The sequence below is a fragment of the Thalassophryne amazonica genome, chromosome 4 (assembly GCF_902500255.1).
Source record: "Thalassophryne amazonica chromosome 4, fThaAma1.1, whole genome shotgun sequence".
Classification (NCBI taxonomy): domain Eukaryota; kingdom Metazoa; phylum Chordata; class Actinopteri; order Batrachoidiformes; family Batrachoididae; genus Thalassophryne; species Thalassophryne amazonica.
In genome coordinates this window covers 12,154,556-12,178,776 of record NC_047106.1, presented here as the reverse complement: position 1 = coordinate 12,178,776, position 24,221 = coordinate 12,154,556, and the positions used below count along the sequence as shown (strand labels likewise).

The 24,221-nt window shown below is 45.4% G+C and overlaps 1 protein-coding gene across 5 annotated transcripts in view; it reads left to right on the top strand.

Moving 5' to 3' along the window:
* Nucleotides 1–24,221, top strand: part of LOC117509407 (1-phosphatidylinositol 4,5-bisphosphate phosphodiesterase eta-1-like) — a 277,298-nt gene that overhangs the window by 91,780 nt on the left and 161,297 nt on the right. For all 5 annotated transcript variants that reach the window (XM_034169076.1, XM_034169077.1, XM_034169078.1 and 2 more), the window contains 2 exons: nt 18,176–18,322; nt 22,492–22,735. In XM_034169076.1, the coding sequence (XP_034024967.1) occupies nt 18,176–18,322; nt 22,492–22,735 (391 nt within the window). The remainder of the gene's footprint in view (nt 1–18,175; nt 18,323–22,491; nt 22,736–24,221) is intronic.

Below are 24,221 nucleotides of genomic sequence, written 5' to 3'. Positions count from 1 at the left end.
GTAGCTTTGGAGGCCAGGCTGGGCGAATTGGAGACTCGGCTCCGCACCGTGGAAAATTCTACAGCTAGCCAGGCCCCTGTAGTCGGTGCGGACCAAGGTAGCTTAGCCGCCGTTAGTTCCCCCTGGCAGATCCCGGGCAGTCGGGAAAGCAGGCTGACTGGGTGACTGTGAGGAGGAAGCATAGCCCTAAACAGAAGCCCCGTGTACACCGTCAACCCGTTCACATCTCTAACCGTTTTTCCCCACTCGACGATACACTCGCCGAGGATCAAACTCTGGTTATTGGCGACTCTGTTTTGAGAAATGTGAAGTTAGCGACACCAGCAACCATTGTCAATTGTCTTCCGGGGGCCAGAGCAGGCGACATCGAAGGACATTTGAAATTGCTGGCTAAGGCTAAGCGTAAATTTGGTAAGATTGTAATTCACGTCGGCAGTAATGACACTCGGTTACGCCAATCGGAGGTCACTAAAATTAATATTAAATCGGTGTGTAACTTTGCAAAAACAATGTCGGACTCTGTTGTTTTCTCTGGGCCCCTCCCCAATCAGACCGGGAGTGACATGTTTAGCCGCATGTTCTCCTTGAATTGCTGGCTGTCTGAGTGGTGTCCAAAAAATGAGGTGGGCTTCATAGATAATTGGCAAAGCTTCTGGGGAAAACCTGGTCTTGTTAGGAGAGACGGCATCCATCCCACTTTAGAGGGAGCAGCTCTCATTTCTAGAAATCTGGCCAATTTTCTTGGATCCTCCAAACTGTGACTGTCCAGCGTTGGGACCAGGAGGCAGAGCTGTGGTCTTATACACCTCTCTGCAGCTTCTCTCCCCCTGCCATCCCCTCATTACCCCATCCCCGTAGAGACGGTGCCTGCTCCCAGACTACCAATAACCAGCAAAAATCTATTTAAGCATAAAAATTCAAAAAGAAAAAATAATATAGCACCTTCAACTGCACCACAGACTAAAACAGTTAAATGTGGTCTATTAAACATTAGGTCTCTCTCTTCTAAGTCCCTGTTGGTAAATGATATAATAATTGATCAACGTATTGATTTATTCTGCCTAACAGAAACCTGGTTACGGCAGGATGAATATGTTAGTTTAAATGAGTCAACACCCCCGAGTCACACTAACTGTCAGAATGCTCGTAGCACGGGCCGTGGCGGAGGATTAGCAGCAATCTTCCATTCCAGCTTATTAATTAATCAAAAACCTAGACAGAGCTTTAATTCATTTGAAAGCTTGTCTCTTAGTCTTGTCCATCCAAATTGGAAGTCCCAAAAACCAGTTTTATTTGTTATTATCTATCGTCCACCTGGTCGTTACTGTGAGTTTCTCTGTGAATTTTCAGACCTTTTGTCTGACTTAGTGCTTAGCTCAGATAAGATAATTATAGTGGGCGATTTTAACATCCACACAGATGCTGCGAATGACAGTCTCAACACTGCATTTAATCTATTATTAGACTCTATTGGCTTTGCTCAAAAAGTAAATGAGTCCACCCACCACTTTAATCATATCTTAGATCTTGTTCTGACTTATGGTATGGAAATAGAAGACTTAACAGTATTCCCTGAAAACGCCCTTCTGTCTGATCATTTTTTAATAACATTTACATTTACCCTGATGGACTACCCTGCAGTGGGGAATAAGTTTCATTACACTAGAAGTCTTTCAGAAAGCGCTGTAACTAGGTTTAAGGATATGATTCCTTCTTTATGTTCTCTAATGTCATATACCAACACAGAGCAGAGTAGCTACCTAAACTCTGTAAGGGAGTTAGAGTATCTCGTCAATAGTTTTACATCCTCATTGAAGACAACTTTGGATGCTGTAGCTCCTCTGAAAAAGAGAGCTTTAAATCAGAAGTGTCTGACTCCGTGGTATAACTCACAAACTCGTAGCTTAAAGCAGATAACCCGTAAGTTGGAGAGGAAATGGCGTCTCACTAATTTAGAAGATCTTCACTTAGCCTGGAAAAAGAGTTTGTTGCTCTATAAAAAAGCCCTCCGTAAAGCTAGGACATCTTTCTACTCATCACTAATTGAAGAAAATAAGAACAACCCCAGGTTTCTTTTCAGCACTGTAGCCAGGCTGACAAAGAGTCAGAGCTCTATTGAGCTGAGTATTCCATTAACTTTAACTAGTAATGACTTCATGACTTTCTTTGCTAACAAAATTTTGACTATTAGAGAAAAAATTACTCATAACCATCCCAAAGATGTATCGTTATCTTTGGCTGCTTTCAGTGATGCCGGTATTTGGTTAGACTCTTTCTCTCCGATTGTTCTGTCTGAGTTATTTTCATTAGTTACTTCATCCAAACCATCAACATGTTTATTAGACCCCATTCCTGCCAGGCTGCTCAAGGAAGTCCTACCATTATTTAATGCTTCAATCTTAAATATGATCAATCTATCTTTGTTAGTTGGTTATGTACCACAGGCTTTTAAGGTGGCAGTAATTAAACCATTACTTAAAAAGCCATCACTTGACCCAGCTATCTTAGCTAATTATAGGCCAATCTCCAACCTTCCTTTTCTCTCAAAGATTCTTGAGAGGGTAGTTGTAAAACAGCTAACTGATCACTTGCAGAGGAATGGTCTATTTGAAGAGTTTCAGTCAGGTTTTAGAATTCATCATAGTACAGAAACAGCATTAGTGAAGGTTACAAATGATCTTCTTATGGCTTCGGACAGTGGACTTATCTCTGTGCTTGTTCTGTTGGACCTCAGTGCTGCTTTTGATACTGTTGACCATAAAATTTTATTACAGAGATTAGAGCATGTCATAGGTATTAAAGGCACTGCGCTGCGGTGGTTTGAATCATATTTGTCTAATAGATTACAGTTTGTTCATGTTAATGGGGAATCTTCTTCACAGACTAAAGTTAATTATGGAGTTCCACAAGGTTCTGTGCTAGGACCAATTTTATTCACTTTATACATGCTTCCCTTGGGCAGTATTATTAGACGGTATTGCTTAAATTTTCATTGTTACGCAGATGATACCCAGCTTTATCTATCCATGAAGCCAGAGGATACACACCAATTGGCTGGAGTGCAGGATTGTCTTGCAGACATAAAGACATGGATGACCTCTAATTTCCTGCTTTTAAACTCAGATAAAACTGAAGTTATTGTACTTGGCCCCACAAATCTTAGAAGCATGGTGTCTAACCAGATCTTTACTCTGGATGGCATTTCCCTGACCTCTAGTATTACTGTGAGAAATCTTGGAGTCATTTTTGATCAGGATATGTCATTCAAAGCGCATATTAAACAAATATGTAGGACTGCCTTTTTGCATTTACGCAATATCTCTAAAATCAGAAAGGTCTTGTCTCAGAGTGATGCTGAAAAACTAATTCATGCATTTATTTCCTCTAGGCTGGACTATTGTAATTCATTATTATCAGGTTGTCCTAAAAGTTCCCTAAAAAGCCTTCAGTTGGTTCAGAATGCTGCAGCTAGAGTACTGACGGGGACTAGCAGGAGAGAGCATATCTCACCCGTGTTGGCCTCTCTTCATTGGCTTCCTGTTGGTTCTAGAATAGAATTTAAAATTCTTCTTCTTACTTATAAGGTTTTGAATAATCAGGTCCCATCTTATCTTAGGGACCTCGTAGTACCATATTACCCCATTAGAGCGCTTCGCTCTCAGACTGCAGGCTTACTTGTAGTTCCTAGGGTTTGTAAGAGTAGAATGGGAGGCAGAGCCTTCAGCTTTCAGGCTCCTCTCCTGTGGAACCAGCTCCCAATTCAGATCAGGGAGACAGATACCCTCTCTACTTTTAAGATTAGGCTTAAAACTTTCCTTTTCGCTAAGGCTTATAGTTAGGGCTGGATCAGGTGACCCTGGACCATCCCTTGGTTATGCTGCTTTAGACGTAGACTGTGGGGGGGTTCCCATGATGCACTGTTTCTTTCTCTTTTTGCTCCGTATGCATCACTCTGCATTTAATCATTAGTGATCGATCTCTGCTCCCCTCCACAGAATGTCTTTTTCCTGGTTCTTTCCCTCAGCCCCAACCAGCCTCAGCAGAAGACTGCCCCTCCCTGAGCCTGGTTCTGCTGGAGGTTTCTTCTTGTTTAAATGGAGTTTTTCCTTCCCACTGTAGCCAAGTGCTTGCTCATAGGGGGTCGTTTTGACCGTTGGGGTTTTTCATAATTGTTGTATGGCCTTGCCTTACAATGTGGAGCGCCTTGGGGCAACTGTTTGTTGTGATTTGGCGCTATATAAAAAAAAAGTTGATTGAGTTGATTGATTTTATTTCAAAATCTATCTCAGTTATTTCTTGACTATGTTTCTTTAAAATTATAAGATAAAAAAATATAAAATCTGGACCATTTTCGTCGTGTGGCTACATTTTTTTGACAGCAGTCTGAATTTTGCGGTCACTGAAATTGTAGCTTTCTGAAAAGATCCTGTGATAAATAATTTAGGCGTGGCCTATTTCTCTTCTTTCTGAATAATAACTTTTCCAGAATTCCTGCAGTGTCCCATTATTTTTTAGGTCATTTGGTGATCAGTTTTTGTATTTGCTGCAGCTCTGTGCACTGATGCCTCATGATTGTATATATATATATATATATATATATATATATATATATATATATATATATATATGTATATATATATATATATCCATCCATCCATCCATTTTCTTCCGCTTTATCCGGAGTCAGGTCGCGGGAGCAGCAGCTCAAGCAAAGCCGCCCAGACCTCCCGATCCACACACACCTCCTCCAGCTCCTCCGGGGGAACCCCAAGGCGTTCCCAAGCCAGCCGAGAGATGTAGTCCCTCCAGCGTGTCCTGGGTCTTCCCCGGGGCCTCCTGCCAGTGGGATGTGCCCGGAACACCTCTCCAGCGAGGCGTCCAGGGGGCATGCGGAAAAGATGCTCGAGCCACCTCAACTGACTCCTTTCGACGTGGAGGAGCAGCGGCTCGACTCCGAGCTCCTCCCGAGTGACCGAGCTCCTCACCCTATCTCTAAGGGAGCGCCCAGCCAGCCTGCGCTCGGCCGCTTGTACTCGCGATCTCGTTCTTTCGGTCATGAGCCAAATCTCATGACCATAGGTGAGGATCGGAACGTAGATCGATCGGTAAATCGAGAGCTTTGCCCCCCTACTCAGCTTTCTCTTCACCACAACGGTCCGATACAGCGACCGCATCACTGCAGATGCTGCACCGATCCGTCTATCGATCTCACGCTCCATCCGTCCCTCACTCGTGAACAATCCCCGAGATACTTAAACTCCTCCACTTGAGGCAAGGACACTCCACCGACCTGAAGAGGGCAAAGCACCTTTTTCCGGTTGAGAACCATGGCCTCAGATTTGGAGGTGCTGATTTTCATCCTGGATGCTTCACACTCGGCTGCAAACCACCCCAGTGCACACTGAAGGTCCTGATTTGATGAAGCCAACAGAACCACATCGTCCGCAAACAGCAGAGACGAGATTCTGTGGTTCCCAAACCAGACCCCCTTTACACCCTGGCTGCGCCTAGAAATTTTGTCCATAAAAATAACAAACAGAACCAGTGACAAAGGGCAGCCCTGGCGGAGGCCAACGTGCACTGGAAACAGGTTTGACTTACTACCGGCAATGCGAACCAAGCTCCTGCTGCGGCTGTACAGTGACCGGATAGCCCTTAGCAAAGGACCCCGGACCCCGTACTCCCGGAGCACTCCCCACAGGGTGCGCTGAGGGACACGGTTGAATGCCTTCTCCAGATCCACAAAACACATGTGGACTGGTTGGGCAAACTCCCATGAACCGTCAAGCACCCGATGGAGCGTGTAGAGCTGGTCCAGTGTGCTGCGACCAGGACGAAAACCACACTGCTCCTCCTGAATCCGAGGTTCGACCATCGGTCGAATTCTCCTCTCCAGTAGTCTGGAATAGACCATATATATATATATATATATATATATATATATATATATATATATATATATATATATATATATATATATATATATATATATATATATATATATACGAGGTCTATTAGAAAAGTATCCAACCTTATTATTTTTTTAAAAAACCATATGGATTTGAATCACGTGTGATTGCGTCAGACAAGCTTGAACCCTCGTGCGCATGCGTGAGTTTTTTCATGCCTGTCGGTTGCGTCATTTCCCTGTGAGCAGGCCTTGAGTGAGGTGTGGTCTACCCCTCTTGTCTATTTTTTATTGCGAATAAATGTCTGAACGATTTGGAGCTTTGCTGCATCAATTTTTTTCCAGAAACTGTGAGAGACCTCCAGGTGGACACCGTTCGAAAAATTAATATGGCTTTCAGGGATGATTTTATGGGAATTAAACAGATTACAGAGTGTTACTGCTGCTTTAAGGACGGCCCACAACTCCTGAGAGCGCGGCGCGCTCCCAGCCCCCATTGACAGGCTGACACCCCGCTGGAACAACCAGATCATTTCCAACGTGAAAGCTTTGTTGATCCGGGACCTCGTCTGACTTTCACAAAAAGGCAGAAGATGTGGACATCAGCTTCATGACGCGGGACAAAACCACCTCTGTGTTGGTCTCACAGGACGGCTTTCAGGTGGATTTCAGGTGGATTCCAGGTGGATTCCGGTTGCTTTCCAGTCGTGTGAATATACGATTGTGATTGTGCATGAGCTAGACATGCCAGAACATGTCCTGTGAGGCTTCATCACAGCGTTGCTTTGCGCTGAGCGGCTGCACCACGACGCACGGAACTCCTCCGCTCGTCTGTCTTAATGTGCCGAAAAAGTGCTGATGTCCACGTCTTTTCACAATTCCTGTGCTAGTCAGATGACATACCAGATCAAGACAGCGTCCAGTTTAAAAATGAACGGCACATTTCACTGTTACAGGAGTTTTTGTCATGGAAAGAGAAGCGGCTCCACCGCGCGTCGCGGTGCAGCCGCTCAGCGCAAAGCAATGTCATGTGAAGCCTCACGGGACATGTTCTGGCATGTCCAGCTCATGCACAATCACAATCAGATATTCACACGACTGGAAAGCAACCGGAATCCATCTGAAATCCACCTGAAAGCTGTCCCGTGAGACCAACACCGAGGTGGTTTTGTCCCACGTAATGAACAGCTCCGTGGCGCATCCCTCCACTTTTCTTTCCATGAAAAAAACTTCTGTAACGGTGGAATGTACCGAAAAAGTGCTGATGTCCACATCTTCTGCCTTTTTGTGAAAGTCAAATGAGGTCCCGGATCAACAAAGCTTTCACGTTGGAAATGATCTGGTTGTTCCAGCGGGGTGTCAGCCTGTCAATGGGGGCTGGGAGCGCGCCGCACTCTCAGGAGTTGTGGGCCGTCCTTAAAGCAGGAAACGCAGGAGCGAGTAATTGGATCATCTTGGATCAAGAATAAATTTCGGGCTTTCAATGACTTTCTGGACTTCTATCAGAAATGTATTTGTTTGTGGTGAAGGTGTTGAACTTGCACTCACTTAGGTTGGTCCTCAGCATTTCAGAATGAGAGGTTCCTGGGAAGAACATATAGAGTCAGAAGGTCTCTAGACAAAGTATTTGATGATGCTGAGGATGCTGGAGGATGAAAGTTCAGGTCTTCATGCTCTTGGTGCTTCCTGTCTTTCTTCTTGTGACACTTGGATGTGAACAAGACACCGGCGATGACCGGATGTTGCTGGAATGTCAGTCAAAATGATTACTTAGAGAGACCCTCAAGCGTACCGCGAGGTAACATCAGCTACGATATTTTGGCCATGTTGTTTCTTTGGGCATGATCCAGCACAGGCATCTTGGTTTTGAGGAACCCAGCAGCGGGAGAAGGCTAAGGACATGCCCACGTTTCACCTACCTGTCGCAGCGATGGTAATTACCAGAATATAAGTTGCAGTTTTTTAGTAGTATGTGAGCTGATGTGACTTAAACTCTGGTGTGACCTATATACAGATTCCCAGGAATCAACACACTACAAAAAAAATAAACTTCAATAATAAAAGAATGCAGTCAATAATAAAATTTCACTATAACAGTGTAGAAAAATCTCAAATTAAAGAGCTGATAAACATATTCACATTTTTGTTGTAATGTTTCCAACACTGTGGGTCAGCAATCCATATGAACCTGCCCTAAATAACATCCAGTATGTTTTCCATTGCACATTCATTTGTCCATGTTGCAAAGTTTTGGAATTTTAAAGTCCTTATGTCAACACATGCTGTGGTGTGTACATGTGCTCTACAGAATTCATGTCTCTTGTTAAACTTGCCCACAGTAAAACACGGTGTTACAAAGTGAGCTCCACATATTCTCCAGTATATAAAAGTATAAAAGCCTTCTTTTAGAGGCAATTTTTTTATCAGGAAAATATAGTGCATTGATACTTTTGGGACTAGGGTGGGTGCCATCCAGGATTCAAGACAGTCCTGTTGTATGTGTCAGGTTCACCCTGTAATAGAAATCACAGACAACCTGATATCAAAGAAACACACCAGAAGTCACTGTTTCTCTTTTGCTCGTGAGCAGAGTGTTGTTTTGCGAGGAGAGAGAGAGAGAGAGTATACCGCTCGAGCAACATTCATTCATTCCTTCTCTCCTTCCCTCTCTCTCCTGAATAACACTATACCTTGCTTTTTATTCATTCAAGCAAACAAGGATGTCGTCACCATGGTTACAAAGCAGAAACGATCAGCACAGTCTCTCCCGGGAACAAGGACAGTTTCAAGCTTTAGTTAAGTGTCAACATCAGCAAAATAAGATGACAAATACCACGTGTGAATGTGTGGCAACTAGAGCCCGATCGATATGGAGTTTTTTGAGGCCGATGCCAATAACGATATTTGGATGAAAAAATGCAGATAATCGATAAATCGGCTGATTTGCCGATAGCCGATAACTCAGCCGATAGTGAATCTGAATGTTTCAACCTCTTAGCAGTAATCAAAAGTTTTCATGCTAGAAATAAGGTCTACACAACGTGGGCTTAATAAAAAGCGTGACCGACGCAATGAAGCACATTTGACACATTACTACATAAACTGAGTTAATCAAACTGAGTTGAACTGAAACGGGAGAAATGTGGGGTGAATGTAATCGCAAAGTTATTACAAACAACATCCTTATAAACTTACCTGTATGCTTTTGTCAGTGCAGTGTGACAGCGAACTACGGGGGTCGGTGATGAACACGTTTAAGCAGGGGTGTAAGCAGCTCTCAGTTGAATGGAGTCAGAGCTCCATCTACTGGACAAACGGTGCAAGGACATTTTACATTGCCGACAAACATTATTTCAGTAACTGTTCTGTTTATGAGAAATTATCGGCATTCTATCAGCAAAATTTCGGCCGATAGTGAATACTTTGAAAAGGGCTTATATCGGCCGGGCGATATATCGGTCAGGCTCTAGTGGCAACAGCTTATTTTTCTACTTGTTCTGACTAAACAAAAAAAAAAAAAAACCCAGATATCCCACGTATCTGAACACTGTATTGAAAAACAGACACTTTGCATTAATCACGCCATGAGAGACTTCTTGTTGTTGCTCTGACTAAGCGAGACAAGGATCTCAGATATCTTATGTATCTGAACAGTGCGTATGGAAAACAGTGTTACTTCTACTTCAGTTTAAAGAAAATAATTCCTTTAGACATTTAAGTGATAACAAAATAAGGCATATTCCAACAGTATGGTTGATGTGGCGATGTGTGACACCCCCACATGCCGTCAGATTTGACCTGCTGTGTATCATGTAATGGTGCACAATTAGTCACTTACCAAAAAATAAATGAAAATAAAATAGTCAAATATGACCAGTGGTGCAGGTCCGTGGAACTCATACAAGTCCGTGGGGAGCAGTTACTGCAGGGTGTCCATCACTAAAGTGCATCACATCCTGGATGTGACAGTAAAACCACATTCAGGTCTGCAGCAGTGACAGTGAGTGCCACATCTTAGATTTCTGATGCCTATATGAATTCTGAGACAAGATTCCATTGTGATCCAAACTAAAATATCACATGGGTCCAAAACACATTTGGAGCTTCTCTCAAGTTTGACTCGAGCACTCCAGGACAAATTTATCCACAACGATAACCATCTCCTCATGACGGTGGCACAACCTGTCAGTCAATAAGAAGAAGAACACGTGAGCGCTGACGGGAGCGTTAGCGCTGACGGGGGCGTTAGCACCGCTCAGTGCCATCTGTTGATTCTTTGATGGTTGTCAGCAGGAACGCCTCAATCTGTTTCTGTTTACAAGCGAGTCCAGTTCCTCAGAGAACAAGCTTCCAGGCGGTAGTGGACATTTGCAAGAATCTCCTGCTGCTATAATTTCTGCTCACCACCAGATGTCACTGTGCTGTCTCTGGCTTATTTACTTCAAAGAGTGAAATCTTTTTTTTTCAGCACAGTCAGATTGAAAAGCTTCATAACGCTTTGTCCACCTGTCCCTTTTTATCAGTACCCTGCAACAACACTGCAGAGTGAGGCGTGGCACTCGGAGCAATGCTTTATTTTGTCATAAAGCTGCAGACAGTTTGGTTTCTACATGAACAAAATTTGTAGTTAGAGAATAATGACGTATTAGCAGGGGCAGATTTACCTGCAGGTGAAGGCGGGCGGGGGGGAGGGGGGTTGTGTTGGGGGGGCTCCAGGAGTATGCCCCCCAGCCTTCTCCTTGGAAAATTTTTAACTGGGCAGCTAAATTCAGGCTCCCGCCATCATTTTTAGTACACAAAGACCGACAATTTTCTGAGGACAGTGACTTCAGTCAAATCACCCGATCTGTGCTCTACGGTCACTAATTCTGCATGCGGCAGCATTCATCACCCCCCCCGTAGAGTCAGCTGTTCTATTTTTATTTGTCTCTCAGTCAGATTTGGCTTGGAGTGGGTTTTACATAAGACCTAATTTCACGTGTGCACATCACTAATCTCTCACACTGTACATGAAGTCGAATGCAGCTGCGGGATGGTGTTTTAAAATGTGACCTTTGCAGTCCATTAGGCTGAGAACTAATCCAATCACATTCCACGAGATGATGTGAGGAGACCAGCGTGCCCAAAGGAAATCCACACAGACACAGGGAGAACATGCAAAGTACACAGAAATGAACTAGGGATGGGTGGAATTGAACCTCAGACCTTCTTGCTGTGAAGCAACAGTGCTGACCACTGAGCCACTGCGCTGCTCTACCTAAAAGAAAAACGTGGTCAAAAGGTTCTCAGCCTTTGAGATGAGGAGACGCCTAGGAAGAACTTGTGGAGTCAGAAGGTCTCTGGACGGAGGTGTCTGGTGAAAGCTGGAATGTTCCATTCAACAAGACCTGTTGGATGGAACATTCCAGCTTTCACCTCATGAAATATTCATACCATTGAACTCATAAACATTCATTAGCAAAGCTAACTTTTTTGTTAGCAGATAAGCTTTTCAGCTAACTTTGAAAACCATCAGCGGACCAATTAGCTTCCGCTAAATTTAGTTCCACTAACTTTTTAACTAACTTTTGTAAACCCTAAAATCATACATGTTAGTTTCTGTCTGTTGTGTGTTTTGCAACAGTTAAATCAAATCAAATCAAATCAATTTTATTTATATAGCGCCAAATCACAACAAACAGTTGCCCCAAGGCGCCTTATATTGTAAGGCAAGGCCATACAATAATTACGGAAAAACCCCAACGGTCAAAACGACCCCCTGTGAGCAAGCACTTGGCAACAGTGGGAAGGAAAAACTCCCTTTTAACAGGAAGAAACCTCCAGCAGAACCAGGCTCAGGGAGGGGCAGTCTTCTGTTGGGACTGGTTGGAGCTGAGGGAGAGAACCAGGAAAAAGACATGCTGTGGAGGGGAGCAGAGATCTATCACTAATGATTAAATGCAGAGTGGTGCATACAGAGCAAAAAGAGAAAGAAACACTCAGTGCATCATGGGAACCCCCCAGCAGTCTAAGTCTATAGCAGCATAACTAAGGGATGGCTCAGGGTCACCTGATCCAGCCCTAACTATAAGCTTTAGCAAAAAGGAAAGTTTTAAGCCTAATCTTAAAAGTAGAGACGATGTCTGTCTCCCTGATCTGAATTGGGTGTTGTGAAAGTGTAGGAACACGGACCCACAACAGGGGGCGCAAATGAACGGACAATGGAGAAGGTGACTAACAAGGTTTTACTGTTGTGAAACGTGCACAACTAATACAACAATTGACAATGTGGAGGTAAGCCGAATTCCACTGGTGTCGTGTGGGCAGGCTCGAAGGTAGGAGACGTCCGTCCAAGTCGAACCGGAACCACCCGGGTTTCCTCTGCCACCGAACCCTGGAAGTACTGGAACCGCCCGAATTCCCAGGTGGCCACTGCCTCCGCTCGTCGGATCCGGTACTGCTGGCAAGAAAACAGTAGACACACAGGTGTGGGTGCGGCTGCACCCAGTAACACAGAGGAGGGGAGTAGTCGTCTCCACCTCACGTCACAATGCTGCAGGAAGGTGAGTACTTATCTGAAGCTACGGCTTCTTGTAAACAGCTGTCCTGCAATGCTCAACAAGAAAGACAATATAATAATGTACGAAGTACAGCAGAGAACGTTACCTTTATCTTAAGGCGATATCTCGGCACTGAGGTGGAGACGCCGTCCTACTGATATACCTCCGTGCTGAGTGGAACAGCTGTGTCCAGTGATGGGTGACAGCTGTCACCCAGGCTGCTCCCATAAGGTGGCAGCGCCCTCTGGTGCCTGGAGCCCGCACTCCAGGCAGGGCGCCCTCTGGTGGTGGTGGGCCAGCAGTACCTCCTCTTCAGCGGCCCACACAACAGGACCCCCCCCTCAACGGGCGCCTCCTGGCGCACGACCGGGCTTGTCCGGATGGCGACGATAGAAGTCGGCCAGGAGGGCCGGGTCCAGGATGAAGCCCTTCTTCACCCAGGAGCGCTCCTCGGGACCGTACCCCTCCCAGTCCACCAGGTACTGAAAACCCCGGCCCATCCGACGGACGTCGAGGAGCCGGCGCACAGTCCAAGCCGGTTCCCCGTCGATGATCCGGGCAGGAGGTGGTGCCAGACCCGGGGTGCAGAGGGGTGAGGTGTGATGGGGTTTTATCCGGGAAACATGAAATACTGGATGGATCCGCAGCGAGGCCGGAAGCTGGAGCCTCACTGCGGCGGGGTTGATGACTTTGAGGATTTTGAAAGGTCCGATGTATCGTTCCTGGAGTTTTGGGGAGTCCACCTGCAGAGGAATGTCCTTGGTGGGCAACCATACCTCCTGCCCAGGACGATACTTGGGGGCTGGGGCCCGCCGCCGGTATGCATGTTTCTTCGCCCTCGTCCGGGCCTTCAATAAAGCAGAGCGGGCGGCACGCCACACCCGACGGCACTTCCGTAGGTGGGCCTGGACCGAGGGCACACCGACCTCTCCCTCAACCACCGGAAACAGGGGGGGCTGATACCCCAAGCACACCTCAAAAGGGGAGAGGCCGGTGGCTGACGACACTTGACTGTTGTGGGCGTACTCGATCCAGGCCAGGTGGGTACTCCAGGCCGTTGGGTGCGCGGCTGTCACACAGCGTAGTGTCTGCTCCAGTTCCTGATTTGCCCGCTCTGCCTGCCCGTTGGTCTGGGGGTGGTACCCGGACGAGAGGCTGACCGTGGCCCCCAGTTCCCGGCAGAAGCTCCTCCAGACGTGCGAAGTGAACTGGGGACCGCGATCGGAGACGATGTCTGATGGTATCCCATGCAGACGGACGACGTGGTGGACCAAGAGGTCCGCGGTCTCCTGGGCCGTTGGTAGCTTCGGGAGGGCCACGAAGTGGGCCGCCTTGGAGAAACGGTCCACTACCGTGAAGACGACGGTGTTTCCCTGGGACGGCGGGAGGCCTGTGACAAAGTCCAGGCCGATGTGGGACCAGGGGCGATGTGGGACGGGCAGCGGCTGTAGCAACCCTGAGGTCTTTTGGTGGTTGGCCTTGCCCCTGGCGCAGGTGGTACAGGCCTGGACGTAGTCCCGGACGTCGGCCTCCAAGGACGCCCACCAGAAGCGCTGCCGGACGACTGCCACGGTCCTTTGCACCCCAGGGTGACAGGAGAGCTTAGAACCGTGACAGAAGTCCAGTACTGCAGCTCTGGCTTCCGGTGGGACGTAGAGTCTGTTCTTTGGTCCGGTTCCGGGGTCCGGGTCACGGGTCAGGGCCTCCCGGACGGTCTTCTCCACGTCCCAGGTGAGGGCGGCCACGATAGCGGACTCCGGGATGATGGGATCCGGGGGATCCGACGGTTCCGTTTTGACTTCGTCTTCGTGTACCCGGGACAATGCATCCGATCTTTGATTCTTGGTCCCGGGACAGTAGGTAATCCGGAAGTCAAAACGGCCAAAGAACAGTGACCAGCGGGCTTGCCTGGGGTTCAGCCGCTTGGCGGTCCTGATGTACTCCAGGTTCCGATGGTCAGTGAAAACCGTGAATGGCACGGCTGTTCCCTCCAACAGATGTCTCCACTCTTCGAGGGCCTCTTTCACAGCAAGGAGTTCCCGATTGCCGACGTCATAGTTCCGTTCAGCGGGGGTCAACCTGCGGGAAAAATAGGCACACGGGTGAAGGACCTTATCGGTCTTCCCGCTCTGGGAGAGCACCGCTCCTATCCCTGAGTCCGAGGCATCCACTTCAACCACTAACTGGCGGCTAGGATCGGGCTGCACCAGAACTGGTGCAGACGAAAAGCGCCGTTTCAACTCCTTGAACGCGGCTTCGCACCGATCCGACCAGGTGAAGGGGATTTTTGGTGAGGTCAGGGCTGTCAGGGGGCTAACTACCTGACTGTAGCCCTTAATGAACCTCCTGTAGAAATTAGCAAAGCCGAGGAACTGTTGCAGCTTCCTACGGCTTGTGGGTTGGGGCCAATCTCTCACCGCCGCAACCTTGGCCGGATCAGGGGCGACGGAGTTAGAGGAGATGATAAACCCCAAGAAGGACAAAGAAGTGCGGTGGAACTCACACTTCTCGCCCTTCACAAACAGGCGGTTCTCCAACAACCGCTGTAGGACCTGACGGACATGCCGGACATGAGTCTCAGGATCCGGGGAAAAGATGAGTATATCGTCTAGATACACGAAGACGAACCGGTGCAGGAAGTCCCGCAAGACATCGTTTACCAATGCTTGGAAAGTCGCGGGAGCATTAGTGAGACCGAACGGCATGACCAGGTACTCGAAATGACCTAACGGAGTGTTAAATGCCGTCTTCCATTCGTCTCCCTTCCGGATCCGAACCAAATGATACGCATTCCTAAGATCAAGCTTGGTGAAGATTTTGGCTCCATGCAAGGGGGTGAACACTGAATCCAACAAGGGCAACGGGTATCGGTTGCGAACCGTGATTTCGTTCAACCCCCTGTAATCAATGCATGGACGAAGCCCGCCATCTTTTTTACCCACAAAAAAGAAACCAGCACCCATCGGGGAGGTGGAATTCCGGATCAACCCGGCAGCTAATGAGTCCCGGATGTAGGTCTCCATTGATTCGCGTTCCGGCCGTGAGAGGTTGTACAGCCTACTGGACGGGAACTCACTGCCTGGAACCAAATCAATGGCACAATCATACGGGCGGTGGGGAGGAAGCGTGAGAGCCAGATCCTTGCTGAACACGTCAGCGAGGTCATGGTACTCCGCCGGCACCGCTTTCAGATTGGAAGGGACTCGGACCTCCTCCTTAGCGTGGGAGCCGGGAGGAACCGAGGAACCTAGACACTCCCGATGGCAGGTCTCGCTCCACTGTACCACTACCCCAGACGGCCAATCGATCCGGGGATTGTGCTTTAGCATCCAGGGAAAACCCAGAACCACACGGGAGGTGGCCTGAGTCACAAAGAACTCGATCACCTCCCGGTGGTTACCTGACACCACCAGAGTTACTGGAGGTGTCTTATGTGTGATCGGTGGGAGTAGGGAGCCATCTAGTGCCCGAACCTGTACAGGCGAGGTAAGAGCCACCAGAGGGAGCCCTATCTCCCTGGCCCATCTGCTGTCTAGCAGATTCCCTTCAGAGCCCGTGTCCACCAGTGCTGGGGCCTTCAGGGTTGAATCCTCATACAGGATTGTGACTGGGAGTCGTGTGGCAATGTGGGTGTGTGGGTGGCAATGTGGCCCACCCCTGGCCCAGTCTCCTGAAGCTACGGCTTCTTGTAAACAGCTGTCCTGCAATGCTCAACAAGAAAGACAATATAATAATGTACGAAGTACAGCAGAGAACGTTACCTTTATCTTAAGGCGATATCTCGGCACTGAGGTGGAGACGCCGTCCTACTGATATACCTCCGTGCTGAGTGGAACAGCTGTGTCCAGTGATGGGTGACAGCTGTCACCCAGGCTGCTCCCATAAGGTGGCAGCGCCCTCTGGTGCCTGGAGCCCGCACTCCAGGCAGGGCGCCCTCTGGTGGTGGTGGGCCAGCAGTACCTCCTCTTCAGCGGCCCACACAACATTGGGAGCTGGTTCCACAGGAGAGGAGCCTGAAAGCTGAAGGCTCTGCCTCCCATTCTACTCTTACAAACCCTAGGAACTACAAGTAAGCCTGTAGTCTGAGAGCGAAGCGCTCTATTGGGGTGATATGGTACTATGAGGTCCCTAAGATAAGATGGGACCTGATTATTCAAAACCTTATAAGTAAGAAGAAGAATTTTAAATTCTATTCTAGAATTAACAGGAAGCCAATGAAGAGAGGCCAATATGGGTGAGATATGCAGCATTTTGAATTAACTGAAGGCTTTTCAGGGAACTTTTAGGACAACCTGATAATAATGAATTACAATAGTCCAGCCTAGAGGAAATAAATGCATGAATTAGTTTTTCAGCATCACTCTGAGACAAGACCTTTCTAATTTTAGAGATATTGCGCAAATGCAAAAAAGCAGTCCTACATATTTGTTTAATATGCGCATTGAATGACATATCCTGATCAAAAATGACTCCAAGATTTCTCACAGTATTACTACAGGTCAGGGTAATGCCATCCAGAGTAAGGATCTGGTTAGACACCATGTTTCTAAGATTTGTGGGGCCAAGTACAATAACTTCAGTTTTATCTGAGTTTAAAAGCAGGAAATTAGAGGTCATCCATGTTTTTATGTCTGTAAGACAATCCTGCAGTTTAGCTAATTGGTGTGTGTCCTCTGGCTTCATGGATAGATAAAGCTGGGTATCATCTGCGTAACAATGAAAATTTAAGCAATGCCGTCTAATAATACTGCCTAAGGGAAACATGTATAAAGTGAATAAAATTGGTCCTAGCACAGAACCTTGTGGAACTCCCTAATTAACCTTAGTCTGTGAAGAAGATTCCCCATTTACATGAACAAATTGTAATCTATTAGATAAATATGATTCAAACCACCGCAGCGCAGTGCCTTTAATACCTATGGCATGGCAAGTTAGACCGCTGTGAGGAGTTCAGCCCTCCCCCAGCAGAAGGGCGCCTGCGGCTGCTGGCTGCTGCAAAAAAGTGTCATTTACTTTTCACACATTTATTAAAAATGTTATTTTTTTCAGTTGTAAAAAAAGGCAATTGCAAAACTGAAAATTCTGTTTGTGAAGTGTGATTCAGCATTTCTGGATCACCGATCACACACATTCATTGCTTTGCTCACTTACGCAATAGATAAAAGGTAAGAATGTACATGTGAACAAACATAATTTAATTTTAGATTTATTTGATGGACAGTTGAGGTGCAATAAATATCAAAAGTTCTAAAATATCTGTTTTGTTTGAATGTTCTACTATTGTAAGCACAGTAATGATAATATCTAACTTGACAAATACCGATGATTCGCTGTGTTGGTACGAGGTGCACTGATCAATTTAGTCTTTCTTCGAGAAATACCGATGATTCGCTGTATTGGTACGAGGTATACTGGTGAATTAAGTATTACTTTGAGGTATACAGGGGCTTTTATTCCTCCAGTCCTGATGAGCGTTCTCTCTTCCTCTCCGTCAGTTGCTTTCAGTAGGTCTGACAGAAAAGCAGCCTGTGTCTCGGCACACTGGCATCTTTGTTGCTCTGTGGACTCTGAGCCACATCAGCTGCTCGAGGCTCAGTTAATTGTTTGACTCTGTGACACTTTGCTTTTACTCCTTCCTGTGTTAAGACAAATCTGGACACCTGTTCCCTTTGTGTCTTATTTTATTACTTCACTGACCCCCCACGCGTGCGTGTGTTTTCATGTGCAGTGGAGCGATGCATGAGTGTGATGCAGTCTGGGACTCAGATGGTAAAGTTGAAGACGGGATCCAAAGGGCTGGTGAGGCTCTTCTACCTGGACGAGCATCGCTCCTGCATCCGCTGGAAGCCTTCACGCAAGAGCGAGAAGGCTAAGAGTGAGTGTGAACACACACACACACACACACACACACAAACACACACACACAAACTGCAAGACCTAGTGGAATGTGAATGGTTGGAAGCTCAGTAACGTACCGATGTTTTGCAGGGGTTATAAACCTGTCCATTGTCGTCTATTGATTGAGCTTGATCATAATCAATCACAAAGAGACCGTGTGATGTTACAGATGTGTGCAACTAGTCATATGTGGAATGTCGGTGTGCATCAAGCAAATATTCTGACACACACGTCTGATTACGGCTGGCTGTTACTTTGGTGCTTGTATGTTGGCTACACGACCGTTCACCTTTATACTTATACATCACCAGTGGGGGTGGGGGAAGGCAGTGCAAGTAGTACCAGTCTTCTCAAATTCTCCATCGATTTGTTGCTCTTTAATATCTGAACCAATCTGTTTCTTTTGAGGTGCATCAAAGACTGCATGTTGTTGCGCCAATAAGAGGTCATTTTTTTGCGTATTTCTGTCCATGCATGAGTTGTGCCCCTTCATGAGAAAGAAGTAAAAAAGAAGTAAGTCCTATGTAGGTTGATCAGGTCTCTGATGGAACTTCTGAAATCACTGGTGGGCTGTTTTGATCATAAACGTGACATCAACTGGTTCAGATGTGAAGATGAAACCTTTATATTCAAGTAGGTGATTAGTTGATCGGATTCTGCATGTGGGGCTTTAAATGGAAAGGAGACGCTGGTGCTGGACCCCAGAGATTGTAGCATGAAGCAGGTGAGGGTCGATGACTTGTCCATTGTAGTTTACACGCAGCCGAGGCTCAAAAACAATGAGACTGACGACCAGTTTGAAGTCAACTGGACTGGTGTAAAGAGAGAAATCTTGAGCTGAATGTCAGCAAAGCTAAGGAGCTCATAATGGACTTCAGGTGGAGAGCCTGGGTGGAGAGGGTGAACGGCTACAAAGACCTTGACATTCACCTTAGACTTTGACTTTCTTCATTTGAATTATCTACCTGTTGCCACATGTACATAAGGGCTGGATTGTCATTCCTACACTCATATTGTTATATTTCATAAAAAACAATAGGTGGACACAGGAGCTGCAGCTGCCGCTGCGTTCATGTACCATCTGAAATTACATAACTTTTTGTTGTTTCAAATTCAGCAGTTGCTTGTGGCAAAATAATTAATTGTATCCACACAAAAGATTAATTCTGGCCTATATAAGGTGCCTGAGCCCAGTGAAGCTGACCCCCCCACCCAGATAAAAACAAATCCATGCAAACAGGCTGAGTTTGCCCTGTAATTTCCGATGGTACATGAACGCAGCGTCAGCAGCGCTCACAAACCGGTTTCTGCACTGTGTGAAAACATTGAGCTGGTCAAACGAAGTCAAACTAAACACTAATGTTACAAAAACTAAGCAAATGATTAAAAATATGTCAAGAACGACAGCAAAATGAAATACTGATGAATTGAGGTCTTTGATGCCCTTCGTTTAAATTTTTTGACAGTTTAAAAATCCTGAGGAAGCGCCAGCTACAGGAACGAAGCTGAGTGAAGGTTAAGCGATGCCAGCGAAAGTCCAGATTTCTTGTTCCGTTAAGGCTTCGTTGCCCTTTGTTAAGTGCCGTGTGACCGGGCCATAAGCCACCCCATATGGGCGGTCCTTAACCTGGCTTGAATCGGTGTCTGTGTGAGGTGGCTGCAAAGTGAGGTGATAATAGGTGGCTGTCTGTCCATGGGGCGTTCATGGTTGTTATGTAAAAATCTTATAGTGTGTGTTTATGTATGTAGTGTAGTGTCACGCAATAAAACAGTGTTCCATCATGCTGATTGGTTTTATCAGTGAAACAGTTGCAAAAAGATCAAATAGTTTTACCAAATACAAGGACATTTTGTGCATCAGCCAACAACAGGCTGTTTCCTCTTCCGCCATCAGGTGGGCGTTATCGTGTAGCCCAGGGAGAACGGAGGGGCGTCTTTCTTCATGCCGTCAGACTGCTGAACGAAAATGACCTTTGTCCCACTGCAAACAAACGCATACGTGTGTAAAACTCGAGCTGGTGCAGAAGTGCAGTGAGGTCTGACCCGTTACGGAGTCCTACGCTAGTTTTCTTTGTGTCGGAGCTCGTTTCTGTTAAATAACAAGTAATTTGCAGCTTCTCTGTATGTGCTCGTGTTTTGTGTATTTGTAGTGATCTTCCCCTTCAGAATAAGATATGCTGAGTGTAATCTGCTTAGATCCTCTCTGTCGACATGATGAAGACAAACACACCACAGTGTCACTGAATTTACCCAAAGGATAAAACTTTAGTTTTATAATCTCTGCTCTGGTCCATTGAAAGTGGGACGCCACAGTTTCCGAGTAGAAAATTCCAGCTTTCGGCTTTGGGTCCATGAGAAAGGACTCTTAATTTAGCTGATTTGTGAATGTTGGTTTTCTGAAATTAATTTCACCAGTGTTCACTTTACATTTTCCCAAAGCTCCACGTAACCATTTTTATTTAGTTTACAATATTTACTTCAGTGAAATTAAGAAATTACTGAATGATAAACAACAAAATGGCCCTACTTGGATGTGTCTGGAATGTTTCCCCTCTGTGGAACAAAAATGAGCCCAAAATATTGCAAACCCGATTAAAACGTTTGATAAAACTGATTTTTGCACAAATCCAAATAAAACGTGCAAATTCACAACATTTTCCACACACTGAAAAATGAAATAAGGCCTTCTTTCTTTATCTTCACCAAAATCTTCACCAAAAATCAGGCCAAATGCCATAACATTGTATCAGTTCTCATAATATTTTCATATTTTTATGCAGTTAGTTTTACAAATGTGGCAATATCACAAAAGTTAACCCACAGAGATGATTTGTTCTATTACTTGTAGTTCCTAGGGTTTGTAAGAGTAGAATGGGAGGCAGAGCCTTCAGCTTTCAGGCTCCTCTCCTGTGGAACCAGCTCCCAATTCAGATCAGGGAGACAGACACCCTCTCTACTTTTAAGATTAGGCTTAAAACTTTCCTTTTTGCTAAAGCTTATAGTTAGGGCTGGATCAGGTGACCCTGAACCATCCCTTAGTTATGCTGCTATAGACGTAGACTGCTGGGGGGTTCCCATGATGCACTGTTTCTTTCTCTTTTTGCTCTGTATGCACCACTCTGCATTTAATCATTAGTGATTGATCTCTGCTCCCCTCCACAGCATGTCTTTTTCCTGGTTCTCTCCCTCAGCCCCAACCAGTCCCAGCAGAAGACTGCCCCTCCCTGAGCCTGGTTCTGCTGGAGGTTTCTTCCTGTTAAAAGGGAGTTTTTCCTTCCCACTGTAGCCAAGTGCTTGCTCACAGGGGGTCGTTTTGACCGTTGGGGTTTTACATAATTATTGTATGGCCTTGCCTTACAATATAAAGCGCCTTGGGGCAACTGTTTGTTGTGATTTGGCGCTATATAAAAAAAATTGATTGATTGATTGATTGATATTCCAGAAGTAACAAACTAGAAAAACCTGACATCACCTCTGTTAATGACTGGTGCACATGTGCATGATCCTAGATTGTTTCCCGTGTCTATAAAATAAATAACTGGACTTAAGTAATGTGGTCTATTTTCTGCGCTGGGGTCACACATTTGCCAGTCAAGACAGCTTTGGTGATTTCCTACTTAACGTGGATAAATTGCTGGCTGAGTGCTTCTTTGGAAAATATAGTTCCATGTTCAGATGTTTTTTATTTCTTATTTTAAGGTTAGAGCAAAGGTAAACACTGTAAACACTCTGGGTGTTTATGTCATCGTATTTATATTCATAAAACAAATCATAATCTCCATTGCAAAGCTGATGAGACAGAAATAAGGTGCTTGTAAACCATGTGCAATTTTTATGTTTTTTTGTATATAATTCTCATTTTACATTTTACTTGGTCCACATTTTATTTTATTTTATTTTACCTTATGTTTATATTAGTTGTACATATACTCTGAATAATTTACCATTAAATTTCACTATCTTTTATATTGGCTAAAAATTACTCGCACCACGGAAAGCACCTTTTTGGAGTTGCACTTAAATCTCGTTGTAATGCAAATTCCAATGACAATAAAGGCGATTCTGATTCTGATTTTTGGTGTATTTTGCAATCTTTCCTGAATAATTCCTCACAAACACTTTTTTCCTTCTCCCCCTGAATGTCAGTCACCATTGATTCATTGTACAAGGTAACGGAGGGCGGACAGTCGGACATCTTCCACCGGCAGACAGAGGGCAGCTTCGATCCGGCCTGCTGTTTCACAGTGTACCATGGAAATCACATGGAGTCTCTCGACCTGGTGACATCCAGCACAGATGAAGCTCGAACCTGGATAACTGGCCTGAGCTACCTGATGGCAGGGATCAGTGATGAAGATTCGCTGGCAAAACGGCAGCGTACACACGATCAATATCCTTTAATCAGAGAATGTCTGGTGCAATGAGCTGTTGAATTCTTGTTGAACAGTCATGCCTGCAGCTCATGCCATGATTAGCACAGAGTCGGGTCGAGAGGATGAATTAACCAGGTCGGAGCAAAAACTGGTAGGTTGTTGCTCCACCGTAAACGACTGCTATCCCTGCTGGACACCAACTCAAAATGTCAAAGTAGTGATTTCTGAATGCATACACTTAAACCGTCATGTATCTCAATGCCAGGCAGAGGGTCACCCCTTTGAGTCTGGTCTGCTTGAGGTTTCTTCCTCAAATCATCAGAAGGAGTTTATCCTTACCACTGTCGCCTGTGTGCTTGCTCTGGAGGTTGGTAAGGTTAGACCTTACTTGTGTGAAGCACCTTGAGGCAACTTTGTTGTGATTTGGTGATTTGTGATTTCAATGCTTAACCACTGACAGCTTCATAGTGGAGAAAGTCAGGAAGCTAATAAAGTATAATAATAACAACGTGCAATCTCAACACTAAATGACACACACACTGTAGCTTGAAAGATTTATATAAGTGATTTCCAAGAGATATAGCAGGGAGAGAATTCTGAATTTTAAAATGTTCCTATATTCATCCCCTGAGTTGTTTAACGCTTCATTTCCACATAGCACATGGACTGTGTCCGTAATATACACGAGCCGCCACTTAGTGGTCAACACAGAGAAATGCACTTCATTACCGAGATCACAGCAGCCACGACAGGCTATTTTTGTCTAATTTTTCATCATTCAGTAGTGTGAAATAAGTGTACGGAACTCTGTAGAGACAAAATCAAGAGGCGATAAATTCACCTATTACCCCTCCAAAAAAACAACTAATATTCACAATGTGATAACCCTCTGGGGCCGACGCCATCGTATACGATGGCTAAGACCAAGCTTTACTAAATTATAAATAACTTTTTAATGATATGAGATAGAAACTTACTTTTTTTTTTTTTTTTTGCTGAAAAGGTAACTCCGCGGACTTTTGAGCCAGCCATTGGAAATCTTTGTACTCCTCATAAAAGCTGTGTAATGACGTGCGCAATGTGAGTGTCCAATTGAAATTGGTTCACCGTCACATGGTTTTCCAAAATCCAATCGTAGGGCAGATTTACCTCACTTGAAAATCCAAAGATCATTTTCAGGAGTCATATGTTACTAGTTGACCCGTTTGAATAGCCCCATGGGTGCTCCAATGAGTACATACTATTGGGCACCATTACGCACAGCGATCAGTGAAAGCAGACGGAGAGCCTCTGATGATAATCTCACGTGCTCAAACAGAGTGTGTAACTATCAGGATTGCTCCACTAGTTTGCATGTGAATGTTACTGGATAATTCTGTTGCTTTTACCATGAAGACAAAAAAAAAAATGCATAGATCATTTTGTATATATTGTTCAAAATGTGTATTTGTGTTTATTGTTTGAACCTTTTTGTTGTACAGTCTTTCACACAAGACCTCAAAG